Genomic DNA, 17,344 nt, shown 5'->3' with positions numbered 1-17,344 from the left:
GTGTATAATGTAATTTTGCCAGATATGTTTAAGGTGCATATTTATATTACACTTCCCCTCTATTAGCGGTCAATTAATTTGATGAGTGCAGTGTGGGTGTCGACTGCGGTTTGGTTTGTAGTTGGGCGAGCTGCGGTCGGCTTTGCGAAATCCCTCAACGCAAACTGCACCCTCCCACCTGGCACTATGGCTGCAGGGATGAAATTTTAATAGAATTTGAATATTACAAAAAAATAACGATAATGTTCAATATAAATTCATCCACTTTGTTGTGCAGAGAATGCACATTAGAGAGAAATATTCCCGGTAATGGTGTGTGAAGTCCACGTCGGCGGAGATGCATGAGTGCACTGGCATTTCTCCCTCTCCTCTGACGTTTTACTGTACAAGGGAGAGTACGCTTTTGTATGCCCAAACACCGGCTGGCGGACCGTGCCAGTCCGCGGAGCATTTGTTATCGGACCGTGAGAACACGGGCGGGATTTTTTCAGGAGCAAGTGGAGCGGCAACAGGAAATGTAATACATTTAGAGTTTTTATTTGCTTTGATGGGGAGAAAAGACCACTCTGATCGGAGCTGCAGGTAGTAATTTGCCGTTTACTACTATGTTCCCCTCTGGCAAAAATAGCATCTGTTTTTTAGGGCGTATTTTGGTGAGTAACTTAAAAGTAGTGTCGTAAGTAACTTATTGTTTATTATTCTAAAGCAACTCAACTGTTTAGGTGTGTTGTTTAAATAATCTCATATTTTTCTTATTATTTATAATTTTTAATATACAAATAAAAGTTACTTATTGAGAAACACGTGTTTTTGTTTTCAAATCAAGACTGGATAGTCTAACGATAGGCGTTTTTGCACCGCAGGAACATTTTCATAGTTCTAAGAGCTTTTTGGAGGAACATTCCCTTTTTTTGTGTCCGCACTGCAGGAACTAGGAACGATCGTAATTCTTATAACTCCATTTTGAGGAACTTTTTTTAGCTCCTACTCTGGTGCAGGGACTAACCGGCACAAGAGGAACCATCAGTGACATAAGTGCACGGTGGTGGGTCCAGACATAAGTCCATGGTCCCTCGCCCAAGGTGCACTGAGGACACTCGGCCCGGTCAAGTCACATCAGACCAGCCAATGTACACTCAGCACTCAACACTCAACCATTTTTCCTGCTTCCAACACATAAACTTCAAGAACTGACTGTTCACTCGCTGCCTAATACTGTATATCCCTTCCATTGCAATGTGCCTTTGAAACAAGATGAGCAATGTTATTCCTTTCACCTGTCAGTGGTTTTAATGATGTGGCTGATCAGTGTAAACGTAGTATAAGTATTATCTCATCATACTCAAGACAATTGGTATTGTCTTGAACATGGAAAACGGTTTTGTATTTTCTCTGTTTTGTAGGACGTATGCAGACAAGCTGAGTCCTAAGGTTGTTCAGTCTCTGTTGGATCTGCTGTGCAGTCAGCTGAAGAACCTGCTGTCTCAGGCCAGGGTCAGCCTGCTATCTTCTGGGAAAGACCCTGAAGATGACAAGCAAGACGAAGGCGCCGATTTGGAAAAGAAAGACTTAAGAGGTGATCTAAGAGCATCTGCTGCACAGAACTCAATAAATGGATTTGTATGCCACTCTGATGGACCACTAATGCAGTCCACTGCCAGAAATGTATTTATTCTGGTTATTTATTTTGTTTAGCTCTGCTTCGGAAGCAGCACACGGCAGAACTCCATCTGGGAGACTTCTTGGTCTTCCTGCGGAGAGTGGTGTCATCCAAGGCCATCCAATCAAAAATGGCCTCCCCCAAATGGACGGAGGTTCTGCTTAATATCGCAGCCCAGAAATGCTGCTCGGGTACACAGAACTTTCATGGTTTGACACACATTGAGCTCTGTGCTCAGTAAATACAGTCAAACTGTTTCACATCTGCTTGCTTACTGTGATACTGTGATTGCAGGAGTCCCTCTCGTGGGAAACCTTAGAACTCGGCTTCTTGCGCTCCACGTTTTGGAGGCCGTCCTTCCAGCCTGCGAGGCCAACGTAGAGGATGACCAGATAACACAGGTAGGTTGCTCTCCCTGTCAGTCTGATCCATATTGAGCTCGCAGTGTGATAATGTCATAATGTACGACGATTAATGTGGTTAATTAACCTCTAGGTGGTGGAGCGTCTCTTCTCGCTGCTCTCTGACTGCATGTGGGAGGCTCCCGTCGCCCAAGCCAAACACACCATCCAGATCAAGGAGAAAGTGCAGGAGCTGAAACTGCAGGTGCTACATCCGTACCTCTCTCCTGCTGCACAGGAACATCACTAGTTTAGTTACGGTTGGATTGGTCTCACTACAGGGGGAGTCGGAGGATGAAGATGAGAACATGCCCATCCAGGAGGTGTCCTTCGACCCGGAGAAGGCCCAGTGCTGCGTGGTAGAGAACGGTCAGGGCCTTACCCACGGCAGCGGGGGTAAGGGCTACGGACTGGCGTCGACCGGCATCTCCTCCGGATGTTACCAATGGAAGGTACGAGAGGTCTGCACTGGGAAAGAACAGGAAGTGGAATGTACCACATAAAGGCCTGTTTAGAAGCGACAAGCCTGTTTTCTTTGACCATTCTAAAAGTTTCCTCCTACTTTTTCCACTTAAGGTTCTATGACAGTGTTTTTTTTGTTTTTCTTGTCTTGCCAAGAACAAATTCTTCAAAAGTGTTATGTAATTCCGCTCTGCAAATGTTGTGTGTTAAAGCCGTTTGAGAATGGGCCTGCGATTAGGGGCATACATATTTTTAAATCAATAACATATTATGTTATTGATTTAAATTGTCCATTGTCCAATCACCATTACGTTTTGTTAGATTCTCAGATGTGAGAATCTGCTTTTTTTGTGGTTTTGGATGTTATTGATTGATTACATTTTTTGATTCTACTTTTTTATTTTCAGACGCATAATAAACAATAGATAAGGAACACAAAAAAATTGCTCTTAAAAATTCTAAACAAAATAAAAGAAAGCGTTCACAAAAATTTGCGACACTCAATAAATAAAGATACATGTGCATGCGCCCGTGCGCTTTTCTTTAATGCCCCTCCTCTCTCTGCCCCTTCCAGTTCTACATCGTGAAGGAGAACCGTGGCAATGAGGGCACATGTGTGGGCGTATCCCGCTGGCCTGTGCATGATTTTAATCACCGCACAACATCGGACATGTGGCTATACCGAGCCTACAGCGGTAACCTGTACCACAATGGGGAGCAGACGCTGACCCTCAGCAGTTTCACTCAGGGAGACTACATCACCTGCGTTCTCGACATGGAGGCCAGGACCATCTCTTTCGGCAAGAACGGAGAGGTCTGAGCAACAGTGTTTCACTCCCTCATCAGGCTCAACTTTCACTGTGTAGATAGAAAGCCTCATTGAATAAATAGCTTTCAAAATATGATTTCTAATTTTCTAATCTTGATCCACGGTTGAAAAATGAAATCTTTGTCAACTGAAAGTCATCAAAACCTACAGTTGTTTTAAAGTTTTCTCTAATTCTGAAATATAAAATATTGAATTGAAGTGACAATTTACGTTAATTGGCTGACATTGGATTCACTGGATCTCCACAGGAGCCCAAGTTGGCCTTTGAGGACGTGGATGCCACTGAGCTCTACCCCTGCGTGATGTTCTACAGCAGTAATCCAGGGGAGAAGGTAGGAGTATGGAGGCTGATGCAGGAGATCTGGATCAGCTTTTTAATCATTCTAGCTAAACATTTGTTGCAGGATGAGGAAAGGCAGCTGCTGGTCGGTTTTTTGCAAGTATGGCTCTGCAAAAAACATTTAAGCAAATTAGATTAGGGCGGTGATATTGATCTATCTTGATATATTGACATTTGATACATAATGAGAATTGCTACAGACTCAATAGTATACCATCTGATATATGATATAAATACTGTTTTATATCAAATATACTGACACTTTCACTGTAATGCAGAAATGAAATATTTTCAATTCCTCTTTGCTTTTATATTTATACTGTACATAAACATTGCTTTGCTAAACTTTCAGTATTATATGTAACTTATAAATTAATAAAAAAAAAAATATATATAAATTTATATATAATAACTACACTCTTAACTTTTTTGTTTTAAAACCTCAATAAATTGCTAAAATGTTTCAAAATTGTTTCAAAATATTAAATTACTTAAAATCAATACATCTGTGACTCGGGTGACACCTAGAATAGCAGTATTTAGCAGAGTATTTAAATAAATTGCCACATCTTCCAACCAAAGTATTTTTTGTAATCTATTCAGAGACCAAAACGATAGAATTGAATCCTATCCTAGTATTGAATTTGTATTTTATGAATTTATTTATTCAGCCCTAAATTCAATAGTTTGACTTCTAAGTCCACAGCATAGGTAATAGGTAAAGGTAAAAAATAAAAGTTGTAGTGAAGTTGAGTGAACCAAGCTGACCTGAATGTCTCCAGGTGAAAATATGCGACATGCAAATGCGTGGCACCCCAAGGGACCTCCTCCCCGGGGACCCGGTCTGCAGCCCTGTGGCCACAGTCCTTGCCGAGGCCACCACGCAGCTCATCCGCATCCTGCACCGCACCGACCACTGGACCCACCGCATCAACAAGACTATGGTGCTGCGCCTCCACAAGATCAAATCCTGCTTCCGGGAGTCGGGCAGCACCGGGGGCAGCGGCGGCCAGAGGCTGAAGAAGAGCCGCTCTGTACAGAGCCGCGAGGAGCACGACGCCCAGAAGGAGAGCCACGACACGCCCGGCAGAGCCGAAGAGGAGCGGGGCCGCCATGGCCGCCAGCATGGCCTCGGAGAGCTGTCGGATCATCACCTGAGGACGCTGTGCACTGAGGTGTGGCCGGTCCTGGCGGTGATCGGTGGCGCCGACGCGGGGCTCCGTGTCGGAGGACGCTGTGTGCACAAGCAGACGGGACGTCACGCCACCCTGCTGGGCGTGGTGAAGGAGGGCAGTACCTCGGCCAAGGTGCAGTGGGACGAGGCCGAGATCACCATCAGGTACCGCTGGGGGCAGTGGGTGGGGGGGGGGGGGGCTGAGATTCACAACTCATCGTATTCCACAAGAAATGTATTCCCGCAATTTAGGAATTGTCATGGGAAAGGTAAATACCTCGACAAGAAAATCACTCTAGTAAAAGTGAAAGTACCACATGGACATTTCTACTCAAGGAAAAGTAGTTGCATTTGGTTTTAAATACACTCAAAGTAATAAAAGCAGAGCCTAGAATACAATATAATCACAGGATACAAAGAAGCCTACAAAAATGCACAATGAGGAATTATAGATAAGGGGAATCATAAATATATTTTTGTGTGAATCGTCCGTGTCTGGACACAGATTGCGGAGAGCCGTGCCACGTTCATATTGGCATTGAACAGCCGAATCCAATTAGACTCACAAAATTCTGAGTCGAAATAGATTATAATTAATTCATTATAATCGGACACACACACAAAATAAATCCCCCATATATTTAACTGACTGTCTCTCCTCCCTCACGTGGCGCGCAAAGCTGAAGTGACGAGAGGGGTGACTGAAAGTTTAGTTTCTCCAGAAGCCCTTGATATAAGGATGGAAGGCAGTTAGTGATGATAATTAAACAATGATTATTGTGTTTATATTTCATATCACTCCTGTAACTTTCACCAGCAAGCACCGTGGTAATGCGAATATTGTCATAGCCCGAGCAGCAACAGTTCTCTGCATGTTTTTATTGTACAATGAAGGCACATTGTAAACACAGTGTGCTCAATGTCAATCCTGAACACGTCTTCTCGAACATTCTGCTGAAGCCTGCACCCTCGTCACCCTCGCAGCCTATATATCATACATCATCCCATAATGACCCCCTTTCTCCGTTTCACATCAATCCACTATTAATCAGCCCTCTCTGTGAAATTGTTCTCCATTTAATGCATGATCTGAACTGCTGCCTCGATCGAGTTTTTATTGTTTCCATTCCATCCTGACACTCGCCACCTTTTGATTTGTTGTCATCACGCATGCTGTTTTCCTTCTCTCCTGCCCTTTCCCTCACTTTGTTTTTCCTTCCCTTGTCTTTTCACTCTTTTGCTACCTTCTATTAAAGCTTCCCAACTTTTTGGTCACCTAGTGACACTCCGCTGTACAACCTGGAGCCGTGCGAGCCGCTGCCGTTCGACGTGGCGCGCTTTCGCGGCCTCACTGCCTCGCTGCTGCTGGACCTTACGTACCTGACGAGCATCCACGAGGATGCTGCCGCCAAGCTCAGCGCACGCCGCCACGACAAGCGGCACCGTGGCGCCGCCTCCGTGGGGCACGAGTCGACGAGCAGTGACGATAGGGCGGACAGCGACGGGCACCAAAGAGACGGCAAAGACAGCGTGGGCCCGGTGATGGCGACATCATCCGAACTGCGAGTGTCCCACAGCCTGGACGAGGTGAAGGCGCACGCAGCGCCAAACTCCAAGTCCGACAACGAGATCTGCTCGTACGTCGGAGCGGGGGGCAGCGAGACCCTCCTCGCCGTGCCGTCTCACGTTCCTGCCGAGGGAAACCGGAAGAAGGGCCCCGAGCACGGCACCCGCAGCCATGACCCCTCCGCCCTGCCCTCCTCCTCCTCCGCCTCCATCGCCACCCAGTCGGAGATCCATGCAGTGCAGCTGTCCTACCTCTACCTGGGGGCCATGAAGACCCTCAGCGCCCTGCTCAGCTGCAGCAAGTACGCCGAGCTGCTGCTCATACCAAAGGTACAAACAAGATTAAATTAAGATTGTTTGAGTTGCAGCCGGACGATATTGACAATCAAATATCATATAATGATAATGATTATTTGGCGATATTTGGGGGATGACTATTGGTGCTTTCATAAGATATTTACACATGAGAAATATTTGAGAACCAATCACGAGTAATGTAAAGTAATGACAGAGCAGGTAGGGGCGGTCATTCGAACAGCTAGAACAATCCATAGTTCACCACTTAAAGGCAGCACAAGTAGAAAATAATTGTAGCAGGCTTGCTACCGCATGGCGGAATGACGGAGAGACACGCAGGTTTGGCTGGAGGTTTGCCGGCACAGCAGGTTTTATTTGGGACAGTTTGACATAAAGCGCTCCAGTGTGGAGGTAATTATAAATGATATAAAGATATAAAGCAGACACAGAAACATGGGAGTCCCTGTGGCAGTTGTGGAAGGCTCTGTTTCGCACCCTCATGATCCCTGCCTGTGAGTCTCCCTCGCTGTTAGACAGACACATCAGAAAACTTTCCAGCCGCTGCGATTTGCCTGTCAACTCAACCAGACACAGCTGATACTGAAGAGGGGAGTGTCGGTCTACCATGCTGACTTCCCCTGGCCTCCCTGCACCGGCTCGACCCCGCTCCCAAGTCGGCCACAATAATTAACAACACTTATTTCTTTAAACAGAACAAAGATTTAACATTTCCAAATGTTTTGGAATAAATCAAATAAATGTTTATTTTTACAGTGCTAAACAAAGCAGGTTAAAACAAAATAAAACAAATCAGCATTGCCTGTCCAGGGCATCTTTCCGCCCGCAACGGTTGAATTAAGTCAAATAAAATTAAATAGGCTTTACATTCTCAGATATGAAATAAGAAACAATATAAAATTGAAGTATGGTAGTGTAAATAAATAAAACAATCAAATAGATCAGCATTGCCTGAAGGCATTAGGCCAAACTTAGGCCAAACTTAGACCAAACGCTTTTTCTGGGACAGTCCCTGTTTATTTCCTATTAGTTCCTGTTAAATAAACAAACAAGCAAACAAACAAACAAACAATTAAAGAAAATGTCTGGCCTGTTTGATTTTCAGTTGACTTTTTTGAGGTTCCGTGCCAAGAAGACCAGTATGTTCCCCTAGGGCTGGGCCAGTCATGAAATTTTCTGGAACACAGGAAAACCAGAACGCACGGCGCAGCGCTGTCTGGAGGAGAGAAAAAGAAAACTCCACTCCAATCCTCCGATTATGTTTTTCCTCAAATGAAAACACCGTAACAAATGAATCAGACTCTTGAGACAGCGAGTGAGTGAGAGCAGCTGGGGTTATGTGGGCAGTGCGGCTGTGTGTTTGTGACTCACTGTGGGAGAGAAGAGAGAGCGAGGAAGCGCTGCTGGTACCGGTGTCCAGATAGTGCGGAAAAGCCCAATTAATAAGCAGACCACTAATCACTATTATTATTATTATAATTATTATATTTTTTTTCATAGTCTACTGTAAAAGGTAGATGCTATTTAAAAATAAAAACAAAAAACAATGCTATTTGTAATGCACAGTAAACTTCAAAGATACATGGAATTATTTATATATATTTATAGGAAAGGTTGATTATTTTATACATTTTATAATAACGTCAATAACTTTCTATTATGACGTCTTTATTGCATTTGTGTAACCGTCAATCGCTCGATTATGAAATAACAGGCCCAGCCCTTTGTTCACTTTCTCCGGTTTGAGACACGAGTGGGGGGGGGGGGGGGTGTGACTACATTTCCAGCGGTACTAAAAACATGTTTGGATCTATAAATATTATTCTTAGTAGTAGTACTGTAGTAGTAGCCTAGTTGTTGTTTTGATTATTATAAGGCTATTATTAGGGGTCCAGCCCGCAAGGCTGGATCTCAATTTTTTTTATACAGATTTTTATTATTATATTCCTCCTTCGCATTTTTTGGGCTAAAAGTGTCTCGTTTGAATCAGGACGTTTAATACATCTTGTGGTTCAAGTTTGATCCATATCAAACATTTTAAAAAGCCGACATTCTACAACTCCTGGTTGGGTGGGGGCGCGAGATGAGTTGAGTGCATGCATAGTAAGGATAGTAAGCTGGCGGAATTTAAGTGTTGACTTTCCCTACTCACCCACAAGTCAGTCAAAAACATTCTGCGTTTGTGTCCTCACACATGGATTCGCTTGCAGCTCCAGGTCCAGGTTTGAATCGTGTTTGTTTAATTATAGTCCCAAAAGTTGATAAAGTTGATGAAACGTCTCTGAGGGTAATGCAGTGTGAACCATGTTGTTGGGAATTTCCATATGGAGTGATTTCCTTCCACAGAGACACTGTGAGGCAGGACTCTGTGGACTACAGCTAGTAGACAGCCAAATTCTATATTTTAGGATTAAGAAATAACACACAACAAGTTTATCAGCTCTCATCAGTGATCTCTCCGCCATGCGCAGACAGACAAGACAAAAAAAACACAACATTTATTTTAAATCGCCATGTTTAATTTGTATTTATTTAATTATTGAAGTTGTTTTCCCCTTGTTTTTTTTTATTTCAAGGGATGTTTTATTTGATTTGATTCTATATTGATTTTATTTTATTTTATTTAACCTTAATTTAAACAGAAAAAGTCTCATTGAGATTTAAAATCTCTTTTACAAGAGCCCAGACAGGCATATTGGCCCAGACATAATAAAATAAACATGTAACAATTTACAATTTACAATGAAAATAATAAATAAAATATCAAAAAAGTTCATAATCAACATCGGGGATCAAACAGGCGCAATATGAATCAGTCAAAACAAGCCAGATGTGCCTGCCTCCAAATCATTTGGAATTACTTTTAATGCATCCATTTTGTAACTGATTCCAAGCGGAGTGAGCAGCTTACTTAAACACCCTTTTTCCCCCGATTCAGCACGCACTTCAGGGACAGATAGTAGGAATAAGTCCTGGAAGCAAGGACAAAATCTTCCCATACTTTTCTGGACGATGTAGATCCGTAAGTAAGATGAAAGAAGACCAGGAATAGCCTTATAAATAAAAATATGCCAATGTTTATGTCTACGGGTGGACAAGACAGACCATCCTACCCGAGCGTACAAAGCGCAAAGGTTTCAAGATTCAAGATTCAAGATTCAAGATTTTTATTTGTCACATACATATACATACTTTCATACATATATGCAGTGAAATGTAATGCAACCGGTGTGCAGCCGGTGATAGCACACAATATGTCCTAGGAAAAAAAAATAAAAGTAGAAAATTCCTTTCTAATAGACCGACTAACTGACTCCTAAAACGTAATACAGTAAGTTGGATACTTAAAGAATAAGATAAAAATATATAGAATAAAATACAATAAAAATAAATTGAAATAAAATGGAATAGATAGAAGGAATATGCCTATGTATATACAGATATGTGCATTAAAGTGGCATGTGAATTAAAGTGGCATGTGAATGTGAATAGAGTGAGGTAGTGTTTGGGATAATACAGCACAGTATACAACAGTACGGCGCAGCAATATGGCATCACGAACAACCCTGAACAGTGATACAGTATGCGGTACAGTATGCTACATACAGTACAGTAGGTAGTGGAGCCTAGTGCATGGCTCAGTTAGGACCCCTGGTGAGGTCAGCGTTGACAGTTCTGATGGCTTGTGGGAAGAAACTCCGTCTCAGTCTCTCTGTTCTCGCTGTGTGACTGCGGAGGCGCTTGCCTGACCACAGCAGCTGAAACAGTCCGTTGTTGGGGTGATGAGGATCCTTCATGATCCTGCGGGCTCTGCTATTACACCTCCTGGTGTATAGCTCCTGCAAGGGGGGGAGGGTAGTTCCAGTGGTACGTTCAGCTGAACGCACCACCCTTTGCAGGGCCCTCCTGTCCTGGGCAGTACAGTTCCCAAACCAGGCAGTAATGTTGCCTGTCAGGATGCTCTCCACTGCTCCAGAGTAGAAGGACTTGAGGATCCTCACGAGACCCGGAATTTCCTCAGTTGTTTGAGGTGTGTAAGGGTTTAAGGGTTTAAAACGTGGTAATAAACCTCAGTGCTCCGTAGTAGACAGTATCTAGCGTGTATAGGCATTGTGAAGATGCATGCATGGATGTAACATCTCCATAGTCCAGCACAGACATAAAGGTGGCAGCAACACGTTTCCTTTTGGCCTTGAAGGAAAAGCAAGACTTGTTTCTAGAATAAAAACCCAAATTTCAACTTCAGTTTCTTCACCAATTGCTGAATGTGAGGTTTAAATGGAAGAGAATCATCACTTACTATTCCTAGATATTAGTAGTGAGATACAAACTCAATCTCAAAGCCCTGAAAAGTGGTGGCAAATGGAAGGTTCGGTAGCCTTGATTTTTGCAAATGAAAACATCATGAGGTTTGTTTTGCCAGCATTCAAAACAAGTTTTAAATCACACAAGGTAGGTTGTACAATATTAAAAGCAGGTTGTAGCTGGCAAAGAGCCCGGTTTGGTGAAGACTCAGAGCAGTATCTATCACAGTATCATCGGCATAAAAGTGGAAATTTGCGTTGGAAACATTTTGATGAAGACAGTTGATTTTAATATTGTAATAATAATAAATTGCAATTATTGCATACATCATGCTTTTCATTCCTTAACAAGATATTACTAGTAGCCTTATTTTAAAATGCATAATGATTTGATGCAGGAAAGGGAAATTTCAGGAAATTTGGCTCTTGGGAAAAGTATTTTTTGTAAATGTCGCTTCTGAGCCGGGAAAGGTTGAGTACCACTGGCATAGACAGACAACCTGAGCCGATGCTGCATTTAATGGAAAATTGAAACTCGTGCTGCGTTTCACAAAACCCCAAAAACTATAATCGGTCATACAGTAGAAGGCGTTTTCAAACCATAAGAAGTTGTAAGATTGTTAATACCTTAATAACAGACAAAAATAAGATTACTTAATTTAAAGTAAACATGTATTCATCCTCAATTTATTTTAAAATATAAAATCATCTACAAAAACAGCATCCCTTTGCCCAACCTAGATGCGAACACTGCGGATTCGGAGCAACCCTCGATCCGACACGTTTTCCTCAGTGCGACAGAATCTTGGAAACCGGAAATGACTAAATTGGACCTGGTGTATTGCTGCCTGCAGCTATATTTATTATTATTAGGCTATGATTATTATTATTATTATTATTATTATTATTATTATTATTAATAATAATAATAATAATAATAATAATAATAATAATAATAATATTATTACATAGTCTACTGCAAAAGGGAGGCTAAAACAAGGTTGACCAACCCCTCCTGGAGCGAAGGAGTATATTTATATTTATATTTATTATATTATGATGTATATTTATAGGAAAGGTCGATTATTTTATACATTTTAGAAACATTCACAACTGGCGATTATGACATTTTTTTTGGGTGTGTATCGATGACTTTGATGACCGTCAATCGCACGATTATGGAATAAATGTGGCGCCCTAATCACAATACCAATGTTATATTTCTCAGCCCCCTAATTAAGTCAACTACAAAACAACTATAACTACATTTAATTTTGCTATCTCAAGCAGACAAAACAATAACAACCTGCCGTTGTCAACAATACACAACTGCACCGCTTGACATCCGATTTGTGATCAAGATTTCTCTGAACACGCTGACGATTAATTGTCACACAAATCATTGCGATTAACAAATTAATTTTATTTTTTGTTCGTTTTATTCATAAAATAAAACTTTTTGGATTTTGGTGGACAGTTAATTTTCCTCAACCTAACTGATGGAAACTCACCTAACTCACATTCTATTTATTGTAACATTTCTAACATTGGTTTAAAATTCCACTGAAATTTGGATCGAAACATATCATTTTGGGATCTAAGGATTTTAGGAAAAGATCTCAGTGTCAGGGTAAAAAGGATACGGCATTGTGTATTAATTGTGTCAGCTCTAACAAGCATGCCGTCCTGGCGTCAAGGTGCTACCTGAGGCAGCGTCCAGCGGGCACAATGCCGACCTGAACTCGGGCTCCAGCGGAGGTGCGGGGGCCACCTCTCCAGTGTGCCAGGAGGAGGTGGAGATACGGGCGGCGCTGCAGTTCTTGATGCGCCACATGGTGAAGCGGGCAGTGATGCGTTCCCCCATCAAGAGAGCTTTGGGCCTTGCGGACTTGGAACGGGCGCAGGCCATGATCTACAAACTGGTCGTCAGCGGTCTTCTAGAAGAGCCCGGTGGGGGCAAGGCCAAGACTGGTGAGGAACTTTATCATGCCACACATGAAAGATCTTTGTCGACAAATACTGTAGCTTCTGGGTCCGTCTGTATTGACTGCTTTCCATGATGATACTTACATTGTTGACCTGTGCTTTCAGTAGTAGTAAAATATAGTCCTAAAAGATTGATAAAATGAAACACTATATTGTATATCTACACATATAAACAGAAATTAACAGGGAGTAACACATGTAAAGCTGACTGTTAAATTATCAGTCCAATATGAGCGATGACAGATACACTAAGTTTAAGTACACTGTTACATAAGTATATTGTAAATAGTGCATAGTAACAGTAGTATTGTAGTGATAATGTGTGATAAGTGATTGAAGGACATCTATTCAGTGAAACATGGAGCAGGTGAATGTTACTGCCTCTCTTATGGTCTTATGGACTATACTGACTTTTAGCCTCATATTGTCATGGTGATCACCTGCTAGGAGTGTCTTGAATCTCCGAATCCATGATTCGATTTGACTTTTGGTTTTAAGCTCACAATTCGACACACAATACAAGTAACCTATTTGAATATTAAAAATTATGAATAATAACAAATATATGAAAATATTTAAACAACACACCTAAACAGTTAAGAGCTTTATCAAAACTAGACTTTAGAATTATAAACAACATGTTACTTATTTCCCTACTTTTAAGTTACTCACCAAAATAAGTGCAGAATAATGGGTGCTATTTTTGCCAGAGGGGAACACTGGTAGTAAAAGGCAAATTACTACCTGCAGCTCCGATCAGAGCAATCTTTTCTCCAAATAAAGCAAATAAAAACTGTAAATGTATTTCATTTATTCAATTTCCTGCTGCTGCTCTGCTGTGGAACAGATCACAGATCACTCCTGAAAAAAATCCTGCCCTTGTTTACTACAGTCTGGTGGCAAATGCCCTCGGCTCGGCATGATTCGAGAGCCGGTGGTTGGAAACCTCTACACTAGAGGACATGCTATCGGTGATGGTTGGGTTTATTTCCCACATTCACCGGCACATCTGTGGAATTATTGGACATTCTGGTCGAAGGCACACTCTCCCTTGTTCACACAATGAAACGGCGGAGGAGAGGGAGACACGTTGGTGCGCTGACTGCTCATGCGTCTCCACCGACGTGGACTTTGCACACCCTTACCAGGAATATTTCTCTCTAATGTGCATTTATTTTGCAACTAACTGGATGGACTTGTATTGAACTTTATTGTTATTTTTTTTGTAATATTTGAATTCTATTTGAATTTCATTCCTGCAGCGCTAGTGCCAGGTGGGCAGTGCAGTGTGTGTTGAGGGATGAGGGGCAGTGGACACCTCCGCGGAGCCGATCGCAGCCCTCCAAACTCCAAATCAAACTTCATGAAAGTCGGTTCGGAGCAGGGCGAGGTGTACACCTCACACCCCCATCGCACACTGCATTTGTTTACTGGCGGATCTTGACCCCCCCAATATGGCAACCATGTCGGACAGTATTACCCACAAAAATAGGGGGAGAATCGCAAACCTGCTTGTGATTTCGAAGTTCGAAATTGAACGCTCATTTCGATTTTGAATCGGAATCCTAACAACCCTATCACCTGCAGTCTTTTATTTTTTTAATTTTTCTGACTGACGCTACTATGCATATCCTGCTTTGCAACACACTGAATAGTTCCATCATATCCTGCGTATCGGTAAATATCAAACTATAGCATCTTCCTCTGTGGTGCAGGAGGGAGGAGCGAGCCAGAAGGAGAGGGTGAAGGGGTTGAGGGCGAGCAGCTTCCCCAAACCCCGGTCACCACCAGCCCCTCGGCCTCCAGCACCACCTCCTTCATGAGCTCCTCTCTGGAGGACACCACCACCGCCACCACGCCGGTCACCGACACAGAGACGGTTCCGGCCTCGGAGTCACCTGGAGTCATGCCGCTCAGCCTGCTGAGGTTCGCGCACATGTGTTGTTGAATTGCACAGGAAAATGTGAACTCAACTGCAGTGCTTCCGCTTATTATTATTAGCATTAGCCTATTATTAGCATTATTCCTTTCCTATTGGCATTCTTTTCTCTTCTTCTCCATACAGACAAATGTTTTCCAGCTATCCGACCACCACACTGCTTCCCACCCGTCGGGCTCAGACCCCTCCGGTCTCCTCTTTGCCCACCTCTCCCTCCGAAGAGGTGGGTCGCCGTCAGAGCCTCACGTCGCCCGACTCTCAGCCCTCCCGGCCGCAGAACAGAACTGGTACCTGTAAGTGTTGGCATCACGTGTGCCAATTCACACCGACACGCGCTGCCTATGTGTTTCTCACCTGCTTTGCTCTGGTCCTTGTCCAGCTCTCTCGGACCCGAGCAGCAGGCTGTCGACCTCTCCCCCACCTCCCGCCATCGCTGTCCCCCTGTTAGAGATGGGCTTCTCACTGCGCCAGATCACCAAGGCTCTGGAAGCCACCGGTCAGTCTCCCTCCAGCACCCCAAATGTACAGAATCCTGACACCGACATTTTTACCCATCCTGTCCATTCTAGGGTTAATGTATTACATTTAGCATTTTATTTTCGCCTTTTGGAACGAATCCCGACGATGACTAAGCCGTCTAGTTGCTATTTGACCGTCCCCAGGTGCTCGTGGCGAGGCCGACGCCCAGAACATCACGGTGCTGGCCATGTGGATGATAGAACACCCGGGGACGGAGGAGGACGATGAGCCCCGTTCTGGGGGGGGCGGTGGGGGGGGGATCCCCTCCTGTCACGGTGCTTCTGGCGGAGGAGGTAAATCCCTGGAGAGGAACCCCTACCTGTGTTCTCCTGGGGACATATCCAGCGCAGACACTGCAGAGCTGGAGGAGGGCTTCAGCGAGAGGTACGGGAGGGGGGTGCTCTTGGTGTAACCGTCGTCATCTGCTTAATCTTCCGTGTACTGTGTTCTGTGTATTTTTATCACATTTTCTTTGCATTGGCTGTGTACATTGGTTTCGCATGGAGCTTATTTGTATTGTGCAATAAGTTTGTAAGATGACGCGTGTTGAAATGTACACTTTTGTTCTTTTTGCAGTCCTGAGGGTCTGGAGCAGGAGAGTGCATCGGCCTCCAGTGGTCCCCCCACCAGGGGGCGCTCTGCCGTCAGCAGAAAGCATCGCTTTGACCTGGCTGCACGCACCCTGCTCGCCCGAGCTGGTGAGAGTCTGGCACGACACTGTTAGGGCTGTCACGACCATAACATTTCATCGTCATGCAAATAACAGCCATTTACAATTATAATAATACACTGTCGTAGTATAAGCATATAACGGTGTAATAATGCATGTCCACCTCATGAAGAAGTTTACTGAAATTGAACATTAGATCATAAAACATTCTGATACAGTTAATTTTCCCCAACCCATCTAATGGAAACACAACTTATTCCCATTTTTTTGTGACACTTCTAACATTGGCTTAAAATTCCCCAGAGATTTTGATGGAAACATGACTGTGGAATTCACAATTATACAAAATGTTTGTGATTATGTGATTTGTGATTCAAGATTTATCCCACGCAGTCATGCAAATATGGTGCAGTGAAATGATAAAAGGGACAAACTCTACCATGGTAGAAAGAAAAATAGAAATTATGATTAATCTTTAATTAATCTAAATCAGACAAATACAAAAATAGATGCAAAAACAATATAGGCAAAAGAATAGATATTGTAAGTAAAATGAATACGATTATATGATTACATCTGAATGTAATAATGTGCTGTCCCGCCTCCTTCTTTCACTCCCTTTCTCTCCCAGCTGGCCTGTATCGCTCGGTACAGGCTCACCAGAGCCAGTCTCGCCGCGAGGTCTCAGCCCTGCAGCAGCAGGATCCGGGGGCCCTGTACGACTTCAACCTGGACGAAGAGCTGGAGATGGAACTGGATGAGGAAACAATGGAGGCCATGTTTGGCCAGGACCTCACCGGCGACACAGACATTCTGGGAATGTGGATCCCGGAGGTATTGGACTGGCCAACATGGGTGTGTGTGATTTTCTGCTATGGCCAGAGGGCTACCATCACCATTCTGCTGCTCGCCTGCGCTGCTTTAACACGCCGCTGCTACGCTGTAGTAGTCCCACGTATGCTCAAGCATGTCACCATTCTTAACCGGCATCACGTAGCAGAGCTTGACAATAACTGTTTCCCGCTTGCCCTGAGCAACCAGATTAAGGCCATTGGCCACCATCTTGTTGCATTGTGGTTTCCCTGTTGTCAATCTTTTCATACATACAATATATATAAAAAATAACAATAAGTGAGGGATACCTGCGGAAAATGTGTTTTCCTGGTGCATTGAGCTACT

General features: G+C 43.4%; 1 protein-coding gene across 1 annotated transcript in view; it reads left to right on the top strand.

Annotated features, from left to right (window-relative positions):
- Positions 1–17,344, top strand: part of herc1 (HECT and RLD domain containing E3 ubiquitin protein ligase family member 1) — a 93,062-nt gene that overhangs the window by 40,836 nt on the left and 34,882 nt on the right. Inside the window, exons 30-45 of the mRNA XM_079997737.1 lie at positions 1,404–1,576; positions 1,696–1,851; positions 1,955–2,061; positions 2,156–2,266; positions 2,343–2,513; positions 3,098–3,337; positions 3,601–3,684; positions 4,475–5,031; positions 6,147–6,762; positions 12,749–13,022; positions 14,753–14,963; positions 15,103–15,269; positions 15,356–15,472; positions 15,639–15,879; positions 16,072–16,193; positions 16,797–17,020. Coding sequence (XP_079853863.1) covers positions 1,404–1,576; positions 1,696–1,851; positions 1,955–2,061; positions 2,156–2,266; positions 2,343–2,513; positions 3,098–3,337; positions 3,601–3,684; positions 4,475–5,031; positions 6,147–6,762; positions 12,749–13,022; positions 14,753–14,963; positions 15,103–15,269; positions 15,356–15,472; positions 15,639–15,879; positions 16,072–16,193; positions 16,797–17,020 — 3,571 coding nt within the window. The remainder of the gene's footprint in view (positions 1–1,403; positions 1,577–1,695; positions 1,852–1,954; positions 2,062–2,155; positions 2,267–2,342; positions 2,514–3,097; positions 3,338–3,600; positions 3,685–4,474; positions 5,032–6,146; positions 6,763–12,748; positions 13,023–14,752; positions 14,964–15,102; positions 15,270–15,355; positions 15,473–15,638; positions 15,880–16,071; positions 16,194–16,796; positions 17,021–17,344) is intronic.

Source organism: Zeus faber, assembly GCF_960531495.2.
Source record: "Zeus faber genome assembly, chromosome: 3".
Classification (NCBI taxonomy): Eukaryota; Metazoa; Chordata; class Actinopteri; order Zeiformes; family Zeidae; genus Zeus; species Zeus faber.
This window is presented reverse-complemented; position numbering and strand designations above follow the sequence as displayed.